Raw genomic sequence first — 18,151 nt, 5'->3', positions numbered from 1 at the left:
AAAGAGACAAAGAAAAACTAAGCAAAGTGTATTTCGCAGGAGTCATTTCAAGGGTGGAAAATATATAATAGGATCAACTGGCACTAGAGATGCTGTCAAACAGGCCACAAGAATCCTGCCATGGTTATTTTTCACAGCAGAGAAAACAGAATCTCAAGCATCTCTAAAATTGGATCTAGTGATGTTTGGCTATAGAGGAAAAGAACTGCTCATCTTGGTAGGATGCTGTTATGTTACGATACAATTTAACAAGAAGCAACATTCAGTGAGTGTCTCCTGTGTTCCTACCACAACTGCTCACTTAATGTTCACAATCACCCCACAGAGCTGAGGGTCCAGGATGGTTAAGAAACATGCTTGAACAAGTTCCAGGAGGATCTCTCCGTGGTTTGGAAGCCTGCCTCATGTGTCAGGGGAGAAGTCAGTTGGGAATGAGAAGGGACCAAAGACAATGATCGTTGGAGGGATTGCTTGGGTTGCGAGATGTGCTGAAAGTAGACTAATGACCAAACATGATGGCCTCTCAGTATCTGTATTGAAAACCATAATGCCCCAAATTAGAGAGAGAATAAGAAGGAAGGTGCCTGCCATAGAAGCAGGGGCTGGGATGGGACGGGGGAGGCAGGAGGGATACTGGGGACATTGGAGGTGGAAAATGCGCACTGTGCAGGGAATGGGTGTTTGATCATTATATGACTGAAACTCAATCATGAAAGTTTTGTAACTGTTATCTCGTGGTGATTCAATAAAAAATAAAAACTATACATTTCTGGTTTTCCCATTCTGGAGAAGTCTGTGTTCTCTTGAATACATATTTCTTACCCCCTCATATTTCTAAGTCAATTCCTTTAAATAAAATTATCTTACTTAAAATAAGAAAAAAAACATGCCCAAGAGCCAGAGAGATAGATCAGGAGGATGAATGAGTGCAGACATTGCATGCTGGAGTCCCAGGTTTGATCCCCGCCACCACCGCTCCCTACCCTACCCCATGCATTGCATGGTCCTCCCAAGCACTTCAGGACTGGCATCCCTAAGGTTTGTGCACCCCACCTAAATCACGAACACAAAATTAATCACAATGTCATCCACCAGCAAATGGCAGTGATGACACTTGAACCCAGGTAGTAAACTTCAGGGCATATGCACTTAACCACTCTGACACTCCAGATATTCTGGAATGATTTATTTTTATATATGGTGTGTACCTATTTTTACATATACTTGTTTTCAATAGCTGAGGACATAATTTATTCTCATTCTATATTACAGCAACTGAGCATAGATATTCACTTTTGTCATATTGATATAAAAATTCAGAAGACATATAAAAGCGACTTATTCATTTTGAATGCATGAATACAACAGGAGGCAGAAAACAGATGTAAAATAAACAGGTTTTGACACAAAGCTCTTGTAGGTGAAGCATATTGAATGTAAAGCTGGCATACTTGATTCTATCTAAACAATAAAGTGTTGGGGGGAAAGTACTATACAAAATACCATGGAATGGGCAATGTTTCTCAGGTTACTGCCAAGCATCAATCTTCAGATACATGAGTTTTTTTCTGGAGTCACTTAAAAGTGTAAACATTTCCCAACTGAAAAAAAAACATTTGGCTACATTTGAAGTTATACTCCACATAGTTTCCTGGGAACAGAGTACCTTAAAGTGTGTGTGTGTGTTGTGTATGTGTGTGCTGGAGTAGTGGTGTTCATTTATACATGTCAACCTGCTACAACTTAAAATCAGTTTAAGAGAACTTATGTATACTTTGTTAGTTCATTTAGTATTTGAATTTATTAGTGATGTCTTTCTACTCAGATGGTTTAGCAGAATGGAAATACTGACTTGGAACACAGGGAGCTTGGACCTGATGTTTAGTTCTGACATGAGAAAATTACAGGATGTGGAATATATTCATCCTATCGCTCTCTTTCAGTGTTCTCAACTGACAAAAGAGTCAATCTCCCAGATTCCTTGAGTCTCTATGATTCTCTGCTAGGACAGGCTGATCATAACAAGGTCCAAAGAGTGGTTTATTGGCTGGAGCGATAGCAGAGTAGTACAATTGGCATGGCACTTTCCTTGCTTGTAGATGACCTGGGTTCTCTCCCTGACACACGTATGATCTCCTGAGTACAACCAGAAATTATACAAGAGCATGGAGTAAGGAGTAAACCCTGAGAACTGCCAGATGTGCCCCCCCCCCAAAAAAAAAAAACAAAAACAAGGAGTGATATACTCCAGAATTTTTCTATGGACACCAAAGAGGAGTAACCGGATGGTGCATTCATTAGTTTAAGTTGTCCACTTAAAAAAATTAGGCTCAATACCACTCCTGGGAATATATCCCAGAGAGGCAAAAAGTATAGTCGAAGTGACATCTGCACTTGTTTGTTCATTGCAGCACTCTTTACAATAGCCAGAATCTGGAGAAAACCTGAACTCCCGAGAACAGATGACTGGTTAAAGAAACTTTGGTACATTTACACAATGGAGTACTATGTAGCTGTTAGAAAAGATGAAGTAATGAAATTCACATACAAGTGGTACTACATGGAAAGTATCATGTTAAGCGAAATGACTCAGAAAGAGCGGGATAGACACAGAAAGATTGCATTCATCTGGGGAACATAAAGCAACAAAATAGGAGACTAGCACTCAGGAGTGGCTGAGATTAATACCAGGAATTTTGCTCCATGACTTGGAGGCCAGCCACATGTGCTAGGGGAAAAGGAAGCTCAGATAGAGAAGAGAGCACCAAATAAAAGGTGTTGGGAGGATCCTCCCTGGGTGGGAGAAGCATGCTGAAAGTAGACTATAGACCAAACATGATTGCCACTCAATGCCTCTCTTGCAAACCACAGGACTCAAAAGGAGAGAGAGAGAACAAAAGGGAATGCCCTGCCACAGAGACAGGGTGGGATGTGGGGGATGGGGGGTGGGAGGGATGCTGGGACCCGTGGTGGTGGAGGATGGGCGCTGGTGGAGGGATGGGTACTTGATCATTGTATAACTGAAACCCAAGCACAAAAATTTGTAAGTCTATAACTTTACCTCATGGTGTTTCACTAATAAAAATAATAAGCTCAAAACTCTACTTCTACTACAACCCATAAGGCAATATCCCGGTAAACATACTGACTGCAGCACGATTCTGATAGAGAAACACATCCAACTTCCTCCTTCAACATCAGTGACGATACTGCCATCAAATCCATACATTTGTAGTAAAATTTCCTCTTTTACAGACATGAAATTACTTCATTACCTATCTTAATGAATGATGCCTTAAATAACTTATCCTAATACTTAAATAGACAACATTTTATTTGGAATTGATGGGAAATTTCATTTCCTAAGTTTGGGGGTATTATTCCTGTTTCACCTTGGAAAAATATAGTAAGACAAAATTTACTCTCAATTATTTTTAAGTATTAACTTTGATAGTATCAACTACTCATATTGTTGTATAATTATCACCAATATTTATCTCTAGAAAAAAGGGATATGGGTTGAGAAAGGCTCTAAAAAATCATCTTCAGAGGGCTCGATAGATAGTTCAGGAGGTAAAGTGTCCTGCTGAGTTGGATACAGTCATGGTTCAAGTTCCCTAAGCACAGCTATGGGTTACTCCTGAGCACAGAGCCAGGAATAGATCCTGAGCATCACCAGTTGTGGCCCAAACCATCAATCCTCTCCAAATCACCTCAAGAACACTTCATAGAAAACCCTACCTCTCTTCCAGCCACCAATTACACCTTGACTGAATCTGAAGCCTAACCTTTCCAATAGTAACAATCAGAAATAGTTTTCCAGTTGGTGACAAGAAAACAAGGGTATAAAAGGAACAGAGTCTGAAGCCTCAAACCTAAGTTATATACACTTCGCCTGGCATAATATCTAATTAGAAACATCCAATTTGTCAATACCCAACTTTTTGAATCGTCAGCTCCGTCAACAGAAAACTCTCTTATATTCTATTTTCTATGCATTTTATAATCTAGAAGGAACAGTAAATGTCTACTATTTTATCTTAGCAGGTCACAGTGGAGTGACAGCAAAAAGTTCCTATTTGGGCCTTGGGGCTTGGGGGGGTGGGTGGGACATTGAACTAGATATCTAACTCAAGTTGAGGGACTTTAGGGGCACAGATAAACTGTTTCATCACATAAACAGCTCTGAAAAAAGTCCCTCCCCAAACCTGTCCATTCTATTCTCCTAAAGGATTAGTAGGGATTACAAAGGGGAGAATACTTGTGAATAAATCTAAAGTATTCTTATCAGTGGCAACAGTAAGAACATTATTTATAAGCATGGCAAGTACAAATGAGAGAAAGAATCCTGTTTACAGCAGGGAAAGCTAACTAGATGGTTTATGGAAACAGATTAGGAAAGACTTGAAAGTTACTCAGAAGATAAGGGTAAGGAGCTGGAAATTTCTAAGGAAGGTATCACGGGGTTGATCCCATTACTTCAAAAGTAGTACAAAAATCCATGGACCAGTAAAAGAGATCAGGGTGCAGAGTATAGCCCTGCTAGGAAGGAAAGGCAATTATTTGGGCATATAATGAGGAGCCTGAAAACAAAAACAGCAGCAAGGAGATAAGCCAAAGATGGGTTTTCCTCTTTTTATGAAAGCATTTTACTCCTTTTTCCTAAAAGTTCCTAGACACCAGCTTGGTAAGAGAGAGAGAAGAAAATAAGACACTTGCTACCACTGTCACTGCCTTGGTTTATTTCACTCAATCTCACCAAAGATATTCCTACAAACTTGATGACTGGTTAGCTATGACTGTTGGATTAGAATTTCAAGCATTTTAGATTTAACACTGGGTTGTCCTTTTTCCTCCCACAGGGAGCTTAGGTTATTTGAATTACACATACCACAGTGCCACCGAGACACACACAATTCCACCCGGGCACTCCAAACCATCTGTTTATCTTTTTTTTTTTTTGGCTTTTTGGGTCACACTTGGTGATACACAGGGGTTATTCCTGGCTCTGCACTCAGAAATTACTCCTGGAGGTGCTCAGGGGACCCTATGAGATGCTGTGACTTGAACCCGGGTCAGCCGGATGCAAGGCAAATGCCCTACCCGCCGTGCTATCACTCCAGTCCGCCCCCCCCCCCCCGGATTTATCTTTAACCTCTCCTTTGTGCTCTTCTTCCCCTGTTAGTCACAAATCTCCAAATCAGACATGGTAATTTGTAAAGTCAAACCTTCTGATAACTCTCAAGTTTGTATATGCGAGTGAAATATTGTTTTTTTCTCTTTCCTTCATGTCGCTTGCATATTTTCACTTTAGAGGAATTCCTTTTTGTATAGACACAGGAAGACAGTTAATGCTATGCTTTTTTTTCCCCTTTATTTTTTTTTTACAGTTGTAGATTTACAATTTTTGTGCTTTGGTTTCAATTATACAATGATCAGATACCCATCCCTCCACCAGTGCCCATTTTCCACCACCATGGATAATATCCCTCCCACCCCCATCCCCCCATCCCCCCTGTCTCTGTGGCAGGGCAATCCCCTGTGTTCTCTCTCTCCTTTTGGGTGTTGTGGTCTGCAAAAGAGGCATTGAGTGGCAAACATGTTCAGTCCATAGTCTACTTTCGACATGCATCTCCCCTCCTGGGAGGATCCTCCAAACATCCTTTATTTGGTGCTCCCTTCTCTATCTGAACTGCCCTTTCCTCTAGGATACCCGGCTGGCCTCTAAGTTATGGAGTAATCCTCCTGGTGCTGATCTCAGCTATTCTTGGGTATTAATCTCATACTTTGTTACTTTATATCCCCCAGATGAATGCAATCTTTCTATGTCTATCCCTCTCTTTCTGACTCATTTCGCTTAGCATGATACTTTCCATATTGTACCACTTGTATGTAAATTTCATGACTTCATCTTTTCTAACAGCTACATAGTACTCCATTGTGTAGATGTACCAAAGTTTCTTTAACCAGTCATCTGTTCTTGGGCATTCAGGTTTCTTCCAGTTTCTGGCTATTGTAAAGAGTGCTGCAATGAACAAACAAGTGCAGATGTCACTTCGACTATACATTTTTGCCTCTCTGGGATATATTCCCAGGAGTGGTATGGGAGTGGCTGGGTCAAATGGGAGCTCAATTTCTAATGTTTTGAGAATCGTCCATACTGTTTTCCAGAAGGGCTGAACCAGTGGACATTCCCACCAACAGTGAAGGAGTGTCCCTTTCAAAGCTATGCTTTTTTAATATGGAAGTTAATTCACTCCGAATAATATTTACTCCTGGGCATCCATCATATTTACTTGACTTAAGCCTCAGTTGCCCTTAGATTGACCTTAGTTCCTCACACTCCAAAAGGTGAGTCTTGACGAGAGACTTGGATGGACTGGGGGCAAGCCAAAAGCTACCTTGGCTTCGACATGGGACAAGTTAAGTGCCATAAGAAGTATAAGTTAAGAGCATAGTCATGAACAAACTCTGACATGACCCAAAAAGAAGTAACTGAATAAAGACCTTGTTGGGATTAAGAAAAACTAAGTTGGCCTGAGAAGTGTAGTCTGGGAAATATAGTGAGGTGTCCCCAGGAAAAGCCACCCTCTACCATGAGTCCAGAGAGACCATGTTAAGCTTAATCTCGGGTATAGATAAAAGCCTATGTCTCATATTGTGTTTAAACAAATTAATATATACAATATTATTAGGAAGTAAATTTAATATGATTGCTTAAATGGAATACCAGTAAAGTAAAGGAGAAATCAATGTGCCCGTATTTTGGCTTTGGGTGGATCTCCTTAAAGGAATCTAGAGTGCTGGAGCCGCTAGATGGAATAATATCCTTGGGTGAATCTCCTGGAAGGATTTCCCCTGAAGGAGTGGCTTTATATTTGTTCATTGTCTATGTTAATGTTCAACCATGTACAAATACACCTGTATGCAACTGCTGCCCCCCAACCCTTCACAATTTCTCTATAATAATTCTGATTGATCTGAATAAACTGCCTCTGATTACCAGCCTGTGACCCCGTCCCTTCATCCATCAGCCAGGGGGACAGTCACGGGGTCCAAACACAGCAGGGGACCCAGATCACTGGAGATGGTGACTCTTGAGATAGGACACAATCACTAAGCATGCTACAAAGAGCTGGTCTCAGAGTGTGACAGTGAGAAATGTGTCGCTATTATCTGAGAGCAGGAGAAACAAAAAGACATGTAGGTCTAGGGGAGAAGTGGGATTGTTAACAGAAGGATGTGAGAGACGGCACCAGGAAAAATGGAGTTAAGGGGCTGGAGAGATAGTATAACCACAGCTCAACTCCCAGCATGGCACATGGTCCCCTGAGTGCAGTCAAAAGTGATCGCCGAGCATCAGGAGTGAGACTTGAACACAGCCAGGTCTTACCAACAACAACCAACAAAAACAACAACAAAGCAAGGATAGGGGGGTCTGAGCTTCTGGCCAGCAGCCCCTTCTGAAAACCAAATTAAAACCAGCCTGAGTCTAGATTGAAATTTTCCCCCAAGAAAAAGAAATGCTAATTGTGTGATGTGATGGATATGTTTGTGATTACTACTAAAGCTATCATTTTTACAATATACAAATTATGGATGTGCCCAGAATCTTAAAGTTACCCAATATTATATGTATACTAAATAGGTTTCAATACAAGAGAGAGCAGGAGCACAAGGGTCTACAGTGAAGGTGGCATTGGCTGACTAAATGTCCAGTCAGGACTGTGGACTGAAGAAAGCCGATGGCTGACTCTCGGACAACCATAACTGTATATAGTAGTCTGGGGACAGATTTGAATTCAGATCCTTATTCGCAGCCCAGTTTACCATACGTGTTACAATGAAGTCTAGACACATATATGCATCCCCTTGTGTGTTTGACCTTTCCAACTAGGGGGTCAAAAGTTGGGCTGGGGAGTGTGGGGGCGACTAAAACCTCATGGGAAGGGGGGCGTTTCGCTCCGCCCTTCACGCCCTACCGAGGCCACCAGTTGCCCCCCACGAGCGGCTCTCCAGCACGGCCACGACTCCAGAACACAGAAACCAATTTCTTAACTATCTGACTTTCAGTAGAAATACTTCCAGGGTCAATAGGTAAAATAGCAGAAATCCAAAACCAACATTTAATTCTTGAACCCAGCTGTAGAAAGCAAATCACTTTACAATGCTTTTTCAGCATGTCTGATTTGGGGGGGGGGGGGGAAACTCTAAATAATAGTGGTGAATCTTTTATTGAAACAATCTAATCAAAGCGGATAGAGTGTTAACTAGAATTCATCTGCCTCACAGGGACGGGGAGGGGTGGGGGGTGGGGTTTTTATTGGGGTTCTTCATGGGAAAAAATAAGTATTGGTAAAGGGAAATGTGTTTGATATTTGCATGACTGAGACATAAACCTGAAAGCTTTGTAACCTTTCCCACAGTGATTCAATAAATAAAAAAAAAAAAAAAAAAAAAAAAAAAAAAAAAAAAAGTTGGGCTGGAGCAATACCACAGCAGGTAGGGCATTTGCCTTGCACACGTCCAACTCCAACCCAAGTTCGATTCCCAGCATCCTATATGGTCCCCTGAGCACCGCCAGGAGTAATTTCTGAGTGTGTGAGCCAGGAGTAAACCCTAAACACTGCCGGGTGTGACCCAAAAAAGCAAAAAAAAAAAAATAGTTAACTGAAACTTGACCAACTGCCCCCAGCGCCATGTAATCTCATCAACAGCCAAGACCCAGAGACTATAAAACCCAGCTCCCGGAAGAGAAGAGCCAAAGTCTCCTGCCTCCACACCTGGCTGTCCTCACCGGGGCCCCTTGGAGGAGGGTGGGTTGAGTTTCCCTCCCCACCCCGAGCAGAGCCCCGGCAGCTGAAGACCTCCAGTTCCAGCCATAGCCATGCTTAAGACCACTCTCCACACATTTGGACGAGCCTCACGCATGAAGGAACCGGCAGATGAACCCAGGTGTGTGGGACCCGGGGCGTAGATCTCCAGGCCTGCTCAGATTGGGACTGGGCCTCCTCTAACCAGATCCTCCATCGTCCAGTATGTAGTCATTACACCCACCAACTGCCTCCGTCGCTGTGTAATCCAATCAACGGCCAAGACCCAGAGACTATAAAATCCAGCTCCCGGAAGCACGCAGCTGCATTTGCGGCCACACAACATCTTATTTTCTAGTTCTTACTCTGGAGTACCTGACAGGCTACCAAAAGTTTCCTGCCCCCACAGCAGAGTCTGGCAAACTCCCCGTGGCGTATTCAATATGCTAAAAACCAGTAACAATGATGGGTCTCATTCTCCTGACCCTGAAAGAGCCTCAAATGTGACACTTTCTAAAATCTCAGGGCTAGGATGAAGGAGAAGTTACTGCTGCCTGCTGGAGGAAATCGATGAACAGGATGACAGTGATACAGTGAAAACTTGACCTAAGAGAAAACAGTATTTTGGAAAACAACTCTCATATGACTGGAAATTGTTTTATAATTGGATTGAAAAATGAAAATGGAGTTAAGAAGATAGTTCAAATAGCTGGAGCACATATTTTGCACATGCAAGCCCCACATTCGGTCTCTGGCACCACACAGTTCCCCAGAACTACTTGGTACTGTGCCAGAAATAGCCACCCCTGAGGATCACTGAGTGTGGTCCCCAAACAAAAGAATCTAAATTATTTGTGGTCACTAAAAGTAACTATGTGTGAGTTACATGTGTGTAGTCTGGGGAATGAATAAATATTAAGAAGCAGCATGCAAAGAAAATCTAGAATTGATAGTCTATTTACATTTGTGGAGATTTGGGCAGGGGGTGAAAAACTGCATTTATTTCTGCACATCTGTTTTATAGTTAAAGCTAATCTGTCATAATTTTGGCAAAAAAAAAACCCTAAGCAGTATATCCAGCTAATATGTATATGGTCTTATTATTCATGCATTTAGTATGCTTGCCTAGGTGGCCATTAAAGAATTGCTCAAGAGCTTTTGGCATCTAAATCTTCATGACATTCTCCATCGATGTCTTGTATAGTTTTCTCCCACTCTCCTCAATCATAAAAGGTCTAGCCCTTTAACCCAGTTCTCTGTATTGCTTGTTTTATAGCTTATGGGATTGAAATGGGTTGAAAAAACCCATAGAGGAAGATAGTTCTTAGCATTTAAAATAAACATAAGAACACTGAATTATGCAATACTTGAACTATCTCAATCCTTTGGTGCTGGTGGCATTACAAATCAGAACAGCATTTTACACAAAGCCATCTGGTAATATGAATCAAATGCCGCAGACTCTTTAGATCTCTTAGTCTGCTGATCCCATTACTGAGAATTTCTCCTAAGGAGAAAACATCCATCAAAGAAAAACACTAAATATATAAAGATGTAACTTATAAAAAAATAGAAAGAAGTTAAATGGACATCAAGGGTCAGGTATTTGGGAGGGAGAGGGTGGTTTTTATGGGGGAGATTGATTCGAGGTTAGACAAGACAATGGGGTGAGAAGCTGAGAAAGACAATGAACCAGAGTATGCTGAACTGGTGATGGCCAGTAGGGGAAGGCACACTTGGGATCTGCTCAAAGTCATCACTCAGGTATGGCAATAAAAGAGGAATGTCACCAAATTTGGAAGGAAAGATGTCTTTTTAAAAAAGGAAAGCAGGGGCTGGAGTGATGGTACAGCAGGTAGGGCATTTGCCTTGCACGCGGCCAACCCGGGTTCGATTCCCAGTATCCCATATGGTTCCCGAGTACCGCCAGGAGTAATTCCTGAGTGCAGAGCCAGGCGTAACCCCTAATCATCTCCGGGTGTGACCCAAAAAGCCAAAAAAAATTAAAAAAAATAAATTAAAAAGGAAAGCAGTGCTGATTACCTGTAGCTACCAAAAAAGGAAGCTATGATAATGGAGCTGGGGTCAAATAAACACTTAGAGAATAACAGACTCACCTACAAAAGGCGAGTCTCTGATTTACAAAGGATTTCTGAGTCTAGAGGGTATATTTCCTCCCTCAACTGCAGAATCACTTCTGTTCCAGTACCTCAGTTAATAGTCCAGTGCCTGCCGCTGCTGCTGCTGCTGGAGATGTCTTTGCTTTCTTTTGCACTGCCCTCTCTCCCCAAACCCAGTTCCAGAAGCTACAGACAAAGAGGTTTCAAATATCAAAAATCCCCGACCAACCAACCCGCCTACAGAAAAGCTAATGTGAGAAAGTGACATATTTTTTCAATGACTCTCTAAAATACCAGAGAATAAATATGTTACTGAAGAAGGTGAATCACTTACAAACTGGAAGCAGCTCCGGACACTCGGCTCAATGTTACTGCCCCCGAAGGATGCGACTTCACCCAACTGTCTTGGTATTTGGATTGAATCATGCAGGAGAAGACCCAGTCTGCGCTGGTCACAAAGTCCTGTCGCGCTTGCTACTTGCTTGAAAAGGTCTACAAGAGAATGAGGAGAATTGCAACAATCACAAAGCAATACCCAATGGACCCTATCAGAGCCTAGAGACTATTTTTATTTCAGTACTAATTCTCAAGAGTAGCAAAGGTTCTCAGGGAGAATGGTTAATTATAATTTAGGCTAATCTGGACATTTACTCTATATGGACATTTACTCTATAGGCTTAGTTACTCATCAAGAGTGATAAACTCCAGCAATTCAAGGATTATGACTTTATATAGTCACAATATCTTAATCTTTCCTAAGTCATAACACAGTCCTTTTGGAAACACTCATTCCATAGGATGCAAGCTTAATCAAGAAATATATATTTTAGCATAAAGAAGCACACAACTGATCCAAATCACCATGCTTGGTTGAGATCAGATTTTTTAAAATTTTCCCCAAATTGGGTCTTTATGAAGTCATGAAATCATGGAGACTCTTGTATATGTTATACAGAATTCTATGCATATTAAAACTAGCTCCTATCATGTTACATTGTCAAGGATTTACTATTTATGTCTTTGGAGTTGAAGAATGATGTCTCAATGAGGGCAGGGAACATTTTTTGATCAACTAAGCCGTAGTAGTGTCTAGAGTACAACAGTACTTGATGGATAGCAGATGCCTAAAACATATACGTTCCCAGCGTGAAGGAAAATATCATACTTGCAACACGTTTTAATCTTAGAAATATAAAAGCCCAAACCTATATTCAAACAGAAGTTGCATGCAAAAGGTAGCACTGTAGCACTGTCCTCCCGTTGTTCATCGATTTGCTTGAGCGGGCACCAGTAACATCTCACAACAAAGTATGAGGCTTGACAAAGTGTGAGACTTGTTGTTACTGTTTTTGGCATATTGAATACATCACGGGGAGCTTGCCAGGCTTTGCCATGTGGGCGAGATACTCTTGGTAGCTTGCCGGGCTTTCTGAGAGGTGCGAACGTATCGAACCTGGGTCGGCCATGTCGGCCACGTGCAAGGCAAACACCTTACCAGCTGTGCTATCACTCCAGCCCGCATGCAAAAGGTAAATCCAAGAAAATGTTTTCTACTCAAAAAAGCACATTTTAAATTCAAATAAATAAAAGATGGCAGTAACAAAAATTGAGATTTTAAGCACTGTTTATCCTTTCAAAGGTACTCATAGGTGTGCTTCTCAAGATTATGGATTTTTGTTTTGTTTTGAGGCTATACCCAGCATTGCACAGGACAGCTGGTTCTGCACTCAAGGATGCAGACTGGCTCTGTACTTAGGGAGGTTCTCAGGGGACCATATGGGGTGCCAGGGATTGAACCTGGCTTGAATGTTTACAAGGCAAATACTCTATCTGCTGTACTATCACTCCAGCCCCTTCAAATGATAGATTATTTTTAAATACACTAGTTTGAAGTTAATTTTTGTTTCACCAGTCTCAAACATGTTTGCTCTGAATAGTTACCTGAAAAATCAGCTTCAAGTCTCCTTGATGAGTCTAACATTTAGTACTAGGATGTGCCAGTACCATATCACTAGTAAAGTTAATATATAAACTCACCAAAAAATAATGATAATATTTACACGAGGAAACTCCTCTGAAACACTGTTATCCAAAATGCAGTTTTGAATGTTTAACAAAAGCTGTTCCGTGATTTTTCTTTGATTCTTTGAATGAAAAACTCAAGTAGAAATGACAGAAATGACAGAAAGAGTTAAAAGGGCTTGTGTACTTGGTGGTGATGGTGATGGAAGACTCCTAGGGGGGAAATGAGCAGTAGGACACAATGGTTTGGGAGGAATTCAATCTCTTTTATCTCCTGCCCATCATTAAGCTCAGAACATACCCTCATCCCGGTGTGGGTAGGCCTTAGGGGAAATGAAGAGACTAAACAGTCTAGGCTTGTTCATAATCCTACCAAAGGGATTTCTCACAAGTGTACTTAAAGGGAAAAACAAGGGCAGTGCTTCACGGTGGGAGTGCTCCTTTGCCCTCAACCTTTACAATTCTAACATTTGTTGTTTATTTGGATTTACAAACGTTAAGAAGCACACTCATTGGTAAATCAAAAGGAAATTCTATAAGGTGATACTTACCCTGTAAAAAAATGACGAACTATTGGCCTTTCAAACAATAAAATTCTAGTTGCATTACAGTATTGGCTAGGTCAGGACAACTTACAATAAAGATAATTATAAAACAATGCTTCTTGAACACAAAAGCTAGATAGGATGTTTTGAATAAGAATCTAGAGAGGTGGCCAGTGCAGGGATGACACTTTCCCATTTCTCATTTATATTTCAGACTTACACAAGTGGGTTAGCAAATCAGAATATCCCCTAGGAACTTATATTTTATTTGGACACAGTCAGTGTACAATACACTTGGGCCAGAGAAGTGAATCCTCATTCCCTATTTAAATAGCTGCAATTGAGTATTTGACAGGGAACAGCACAAATGAAATTTTATGATCCTTTAAAAGCAGTTCTACGTTTTACACAAAGAATCTGCTGTCAAACAAGAACACTGTGTCATTCCCCATCTAGAACGGAGGTGATTACCCAATGTTAACAAAAGAATATAGTTTATACACATGACTTACATCTGTACTTGTCTTCCAAGTGTGCTTTACACAGAGAAATGATGCCAGTTTTAAAAGACAGGACTCGGATCCTCCCAGTTCGTCCCCTGTGATGAAAAATCAAACCAGAAAACAATTACTGAGGCTTCAACAAATGGTAAATGCTTCTAGCTGAGGAAAAAAGAGGACCAGAGAGAGTATAGGGATTAAAGGCATTTGCTTTGCATATGGTTGAACTTGGTTTGCTTTCTGGTACCACATATGGTCACAGGATTGAAACCTAAGCACGGAGCCTACAGGAAACTGAGCTCTACTGGTTGTGGCTCCAAAATAAAAAAGAAAAGAAGTACAGAAACTCCATTAACCATCACTGTCACTGTCCTCCCACTGTTCATCGATATGCTCGAGCAGGCCCAGTAACATTGTGAGACTTGTTACTGTGTTTGGCATTTCAAATACATCACGGGTAGCTTGCCAGGCTTTGCCGTGTTGGCGAGATACTCTCTGTAGCTTGCTGGGCTCTCCAAGAGCGGTGGAGAAATCGAACTTGGGTTGACCGTGTTGACCATGTGCAAGGCAAACGCCCTACTCACTGTGCTATCACTCCAGCCCTGCCCATTAACCATAGTTTCATTTAGTATAGTTTCATTTATTTGTCTCCCAATAGATCCTCAGGAGGCCCCGGGGGTTTGATCTAGATAGGCCAAAAATAGGGTGCTGCTTGTGCCCCGCAGTGCTGAGGATTGCACTGATCCACAATGGTGAAGGCTGAGGGCCTCCAGGGCTATACCCACTGATGTATGTGGATACACACACACACACACACACACACACAGAGGATCATGCTGTGCCCATGATTGAATCCAGTTCAGGACAATGCTGGGCATGCACCTTAACTGCTATACTAGTTCGCTGCCCCTAATCGTTGTTTTATTAAAACATTCGAGAATTTTTTAGTTCCTTATCTATCAGGCTTAGAATGTGGAGAAAGAACTGGACCAACTCAACTCATGAATAATCACCGAATTTCAATTTGAAAAATCTCTCACTTGAATTGCAAAAGTAGTTGCAAAAAGTAGCTCTACATGAAATGGGTGTGTAGGGGAAGAAACGCTTCTATTCATCTGTAGAGAGCCACCTGGGCGTAAGTCAATAAGAGGAAGAATTACTTCTATCCACTAAAGTATTTTGGTTACTGAAGCAAATTACCGACTTTGGTTACTGAAGCCAAAAAATTCCCAGCAACTAACTGCTCTGTTCTCTTGAATACTCTTTTAGATTTTCATCAGATTGCCCCTTATTGAGCAGAAAATTAATCACTTCAGGCTATATGACATATAAAACATAAATATCTTCATAAGAAAAATGATACTCTTTGAGACAGCATTCAAATATATGACCTTAAGGAGCAATTTAAAATAACATATTGCTATATCAATGTTAATACACATATGCTTTCACTTTAATATAAAGCCAAAAGAAAGCATTCCACATAACAGATTTATTAACAAGCTCTTTTTTTGCATGGGAAAATTTTAAATATTTTTCATTTTCTAAATATCCTTCAATAATTTTCAGCTTTTATATAGTTAGTTATGAAAAGCAATTCAATTTTAGATGTTGGTAAAAATATTTAAACTATTCAATTTAGCATTTAAATTTATAAAGGATAGGCCTCAAATGTGGTTATTTTGGGGAACAACGTATTGAACTTTCAATTGGAATAATTTAATAAATCTCTTAATGAAAAAGAAATCCTGAATCCTAGTGCATGAACAAAATTACTAGAAAATTAGAAGATTTTCTTTTTATTCTTTAAATAAATGGTGTAACATTTCTTTTCCTTTTTTGAGGTCACACTCAGTAATGCTCAAGGATTACATCTGAGTCTGTGCTCAGGGGTCACTTCTGGCAGTGCTCTGGGTATCCTATGCCGTGCAGGAGATTGAAGTGGGGTTTGCTGCATGCAAGGTGATTACCTTACCTCCCTGTATGTACTGTCTCTCCAGCCCCCAAACTGGCAAACTTTTAAAAAGATTTAACAATCATTATAAAATAACTCAGGTCTTCAGAAAGCTTAAATTGTCCCCAAATAATTTTCAGGCATGCATAGGGGAAATTACAAGCTCAGGATTCATTTGGAAGGTCATCTGCAAGAAAAATGGTTCTAAAAATAATGGAAGGTGGCCCTGAATACAGATTCATATCAAGGCAAAGCTAAGTATAATCCCCAATTAAAATCCACTATGTCCAATGGTCAGAATTCAATAGCCAGGTAGTTTTGGGATAGAAAAATCCAAGACCTTATTCAAAACATCAATCAAAAAAAGGTTAGTAGCAGAATTCTACAATAAAGGGCAAAAGGGGGGAGATGTTCTTTCTACTTGACATGTGAAATGGGGCAAGTAATAACCTTGAAGTCTAAGAATGCAAAGTTAACACCAATTTCTTCTGTCCACTTCCTCAATTGTCATCATTAAAATCCAAAGAGAAATGAGTACATTGGGGCTATCCCCTGTGTTTAATCCAAAAGTAATAAACAAATCTTCTCAAAGAGTGATGAATGGAAGTGCCAAACTGAAACTTCATTAAAAAAAAAGGTCCTTATTTTAAAAAAAAAGTCTCCAGTTTCAGGAGCTGAGTTGGCAGCATTTAGGGTTTGTTTTCATTTGGTCCAGCTTCTCCAAACTGAATCTTCTGCAAAAATCTCCCACATATCAGCTAAAGCTATTTCCATCTGCTGATGGGCGTGTGGGCATCTCCAGAAGCACATTCATTTGTACTGAGAAAGAGCCACCCCTAAGTGCAAGGAGGAATTCGAAACACGCAAGCCAGAATGGGAAAAGAACCCATGGCTACTTCATTCTATGACTGGAAAAAAAATGAATGCTTCAACAGTTTGGTCTCTGATCTCAGAGCACTCTCTGGTTAGCTAGCTCTTATCTCCTGGCTTACTAAATATGTTTTTCAGTTCCAATAAATGCAGACATGATTTATCCCAGGGACACCAGGAAGTCCCACGGTTTCATAAAACTTTCTTTTTTTTCCTTTTTTCTTTTTTTTTTTAAAGTTTTATTAGTGAGACACCATGAGGTACAGTTGTAGACTTACAAATTTTTGTGCTTGGGTTTCAGTTATACAATGATCGAGTACTCATCCCTCCACCGGTGCCCATTCTCCACCACCAATGATCCCAGTAACCGCCCCACTTACCACACCCATCCCACCCCGCCTCTGTGGCAGGGCATTCCCTTTTATTCTCTCTCTCTCTCTCTCCTTTTGGGTGCTGTGGTTTTCAAAAGAGGCATTGAGTGGCAATCATGCTCAGTCTATAGTCTACTTTCAGCATGCATCTCCCATCCTGGTAGGATCCTCCCAACACTCTTTACTTGGTGCTCCCTTCTCTATCTGAGCTGCCTTTTCCCCCAGCATGTGTGTGGTTTCATAAAACTTTCATCCAGTGGACTGAGTTTCTAAACCAAAACCCCGCAGCAATGCTAATTACATCTTTGCCCTTTGTAGACCGCCTGTGTCAAGAATGAGGAAAAAAAAAGCATGCCATACATACGTATCATAAACATTCAGCAGCCAGTTCAGACACATGTCCACGCAGAGTGGGACATTGACCAGATTGTTGTGCTCTTGCTCCAGGCGATCATAAATGGTGGTCAGACAATTAATGATCTGCAGGATATCCATAGGCTGGTCATTTTGCTTGAGGTTATGCTCGTCCAAGGCATCGCAGGCAGCTGACAGATTCAAGAGATCCACTGCAAAAGCCACAGGAAACCATATCACAATGGTTCAAAGGAGAGACTCACCCTCACCCCCCCCCTTCCCTCCTGCGAGCTTTTTCCTTTGGGAACACCCTGGCACAGTTGTTTTCTGTTCTTTAGTACTGGTGAATAGTTGAATGAGGGGGAATTAGCCTAGTCTTTATCAACACAGCCATTCTACACAAGTATCTCCTCCCCCAAAAAACAACCAACAGTTTTGCCAGAGATTTAGAGTTCCTGATATTTTCACATATTAATATTAGAGGTCAGTTTGATTACCCTGTATAGTCAGGGCTGTGTGACCTCTATACATCCAGCCATGTCGTTAAGATCATGAAGTAATTTTCTCCTTGAGATCTTGGTCACCTCACAATCTCAATGCTA

General features: G+C 41.0%; 1 protein-coding gene across 7 annotated transcripts in view; it reads right to left on the bottom strand.

Annotated features, from left to right (window-relative positions):
- DMD (dystrophin) overlaps positions 1 to 18,151 on the bottom strand; it is a 2,292,284-nt gene that overhangs the window by 74,289 nt on the left and 2,199,844 nt on the right. For all 7 annotated transcript variants that reach the window (XM_056131284.1, XM_056131279.1, XM_056131278.1 and 4 more), the window contains 3 exons: positions 17,560 to 17,761; positions 14,013 to 14,098; positions 11,268 to 11,425 (listed from right to left, as the gene is read on the bottom strand). In XM_056131284.1, coding sequence (XP_055987259.1) covers positions 11,268 to 11,425; positions 14,013 to 14,098; positions 17,560 to 17,761 — 446 coding nt within the window. The remainder of the gene's footprint in view (positions 1 to 11,267; positions 11,426 to 14,012; positions 14,099 to 17,559; positions 17,762 to 18,151) is intronic.

Source organism: Sorex fumeus, unplaced genomic scaffold (genome assembly GCF_029834395.1).
Source record: "Sorex fumeus unplaced genomic scaffold, SorFum_2.1 ptg000086l, whole genome shotgun sequence".
NCBI classification, from domain to species: domain Eukaryota; kingdom Metazoa; phylum Chordata; class Mammalia; order Eulipotyphla; family Soricidae; genus Sorex; species Sorex fumeus.
The sequence above is the reverse complement of the archived record's forward strand: the minus strand, read 5'-3'. Positions and strand labels throughout refer to the sequence as shown.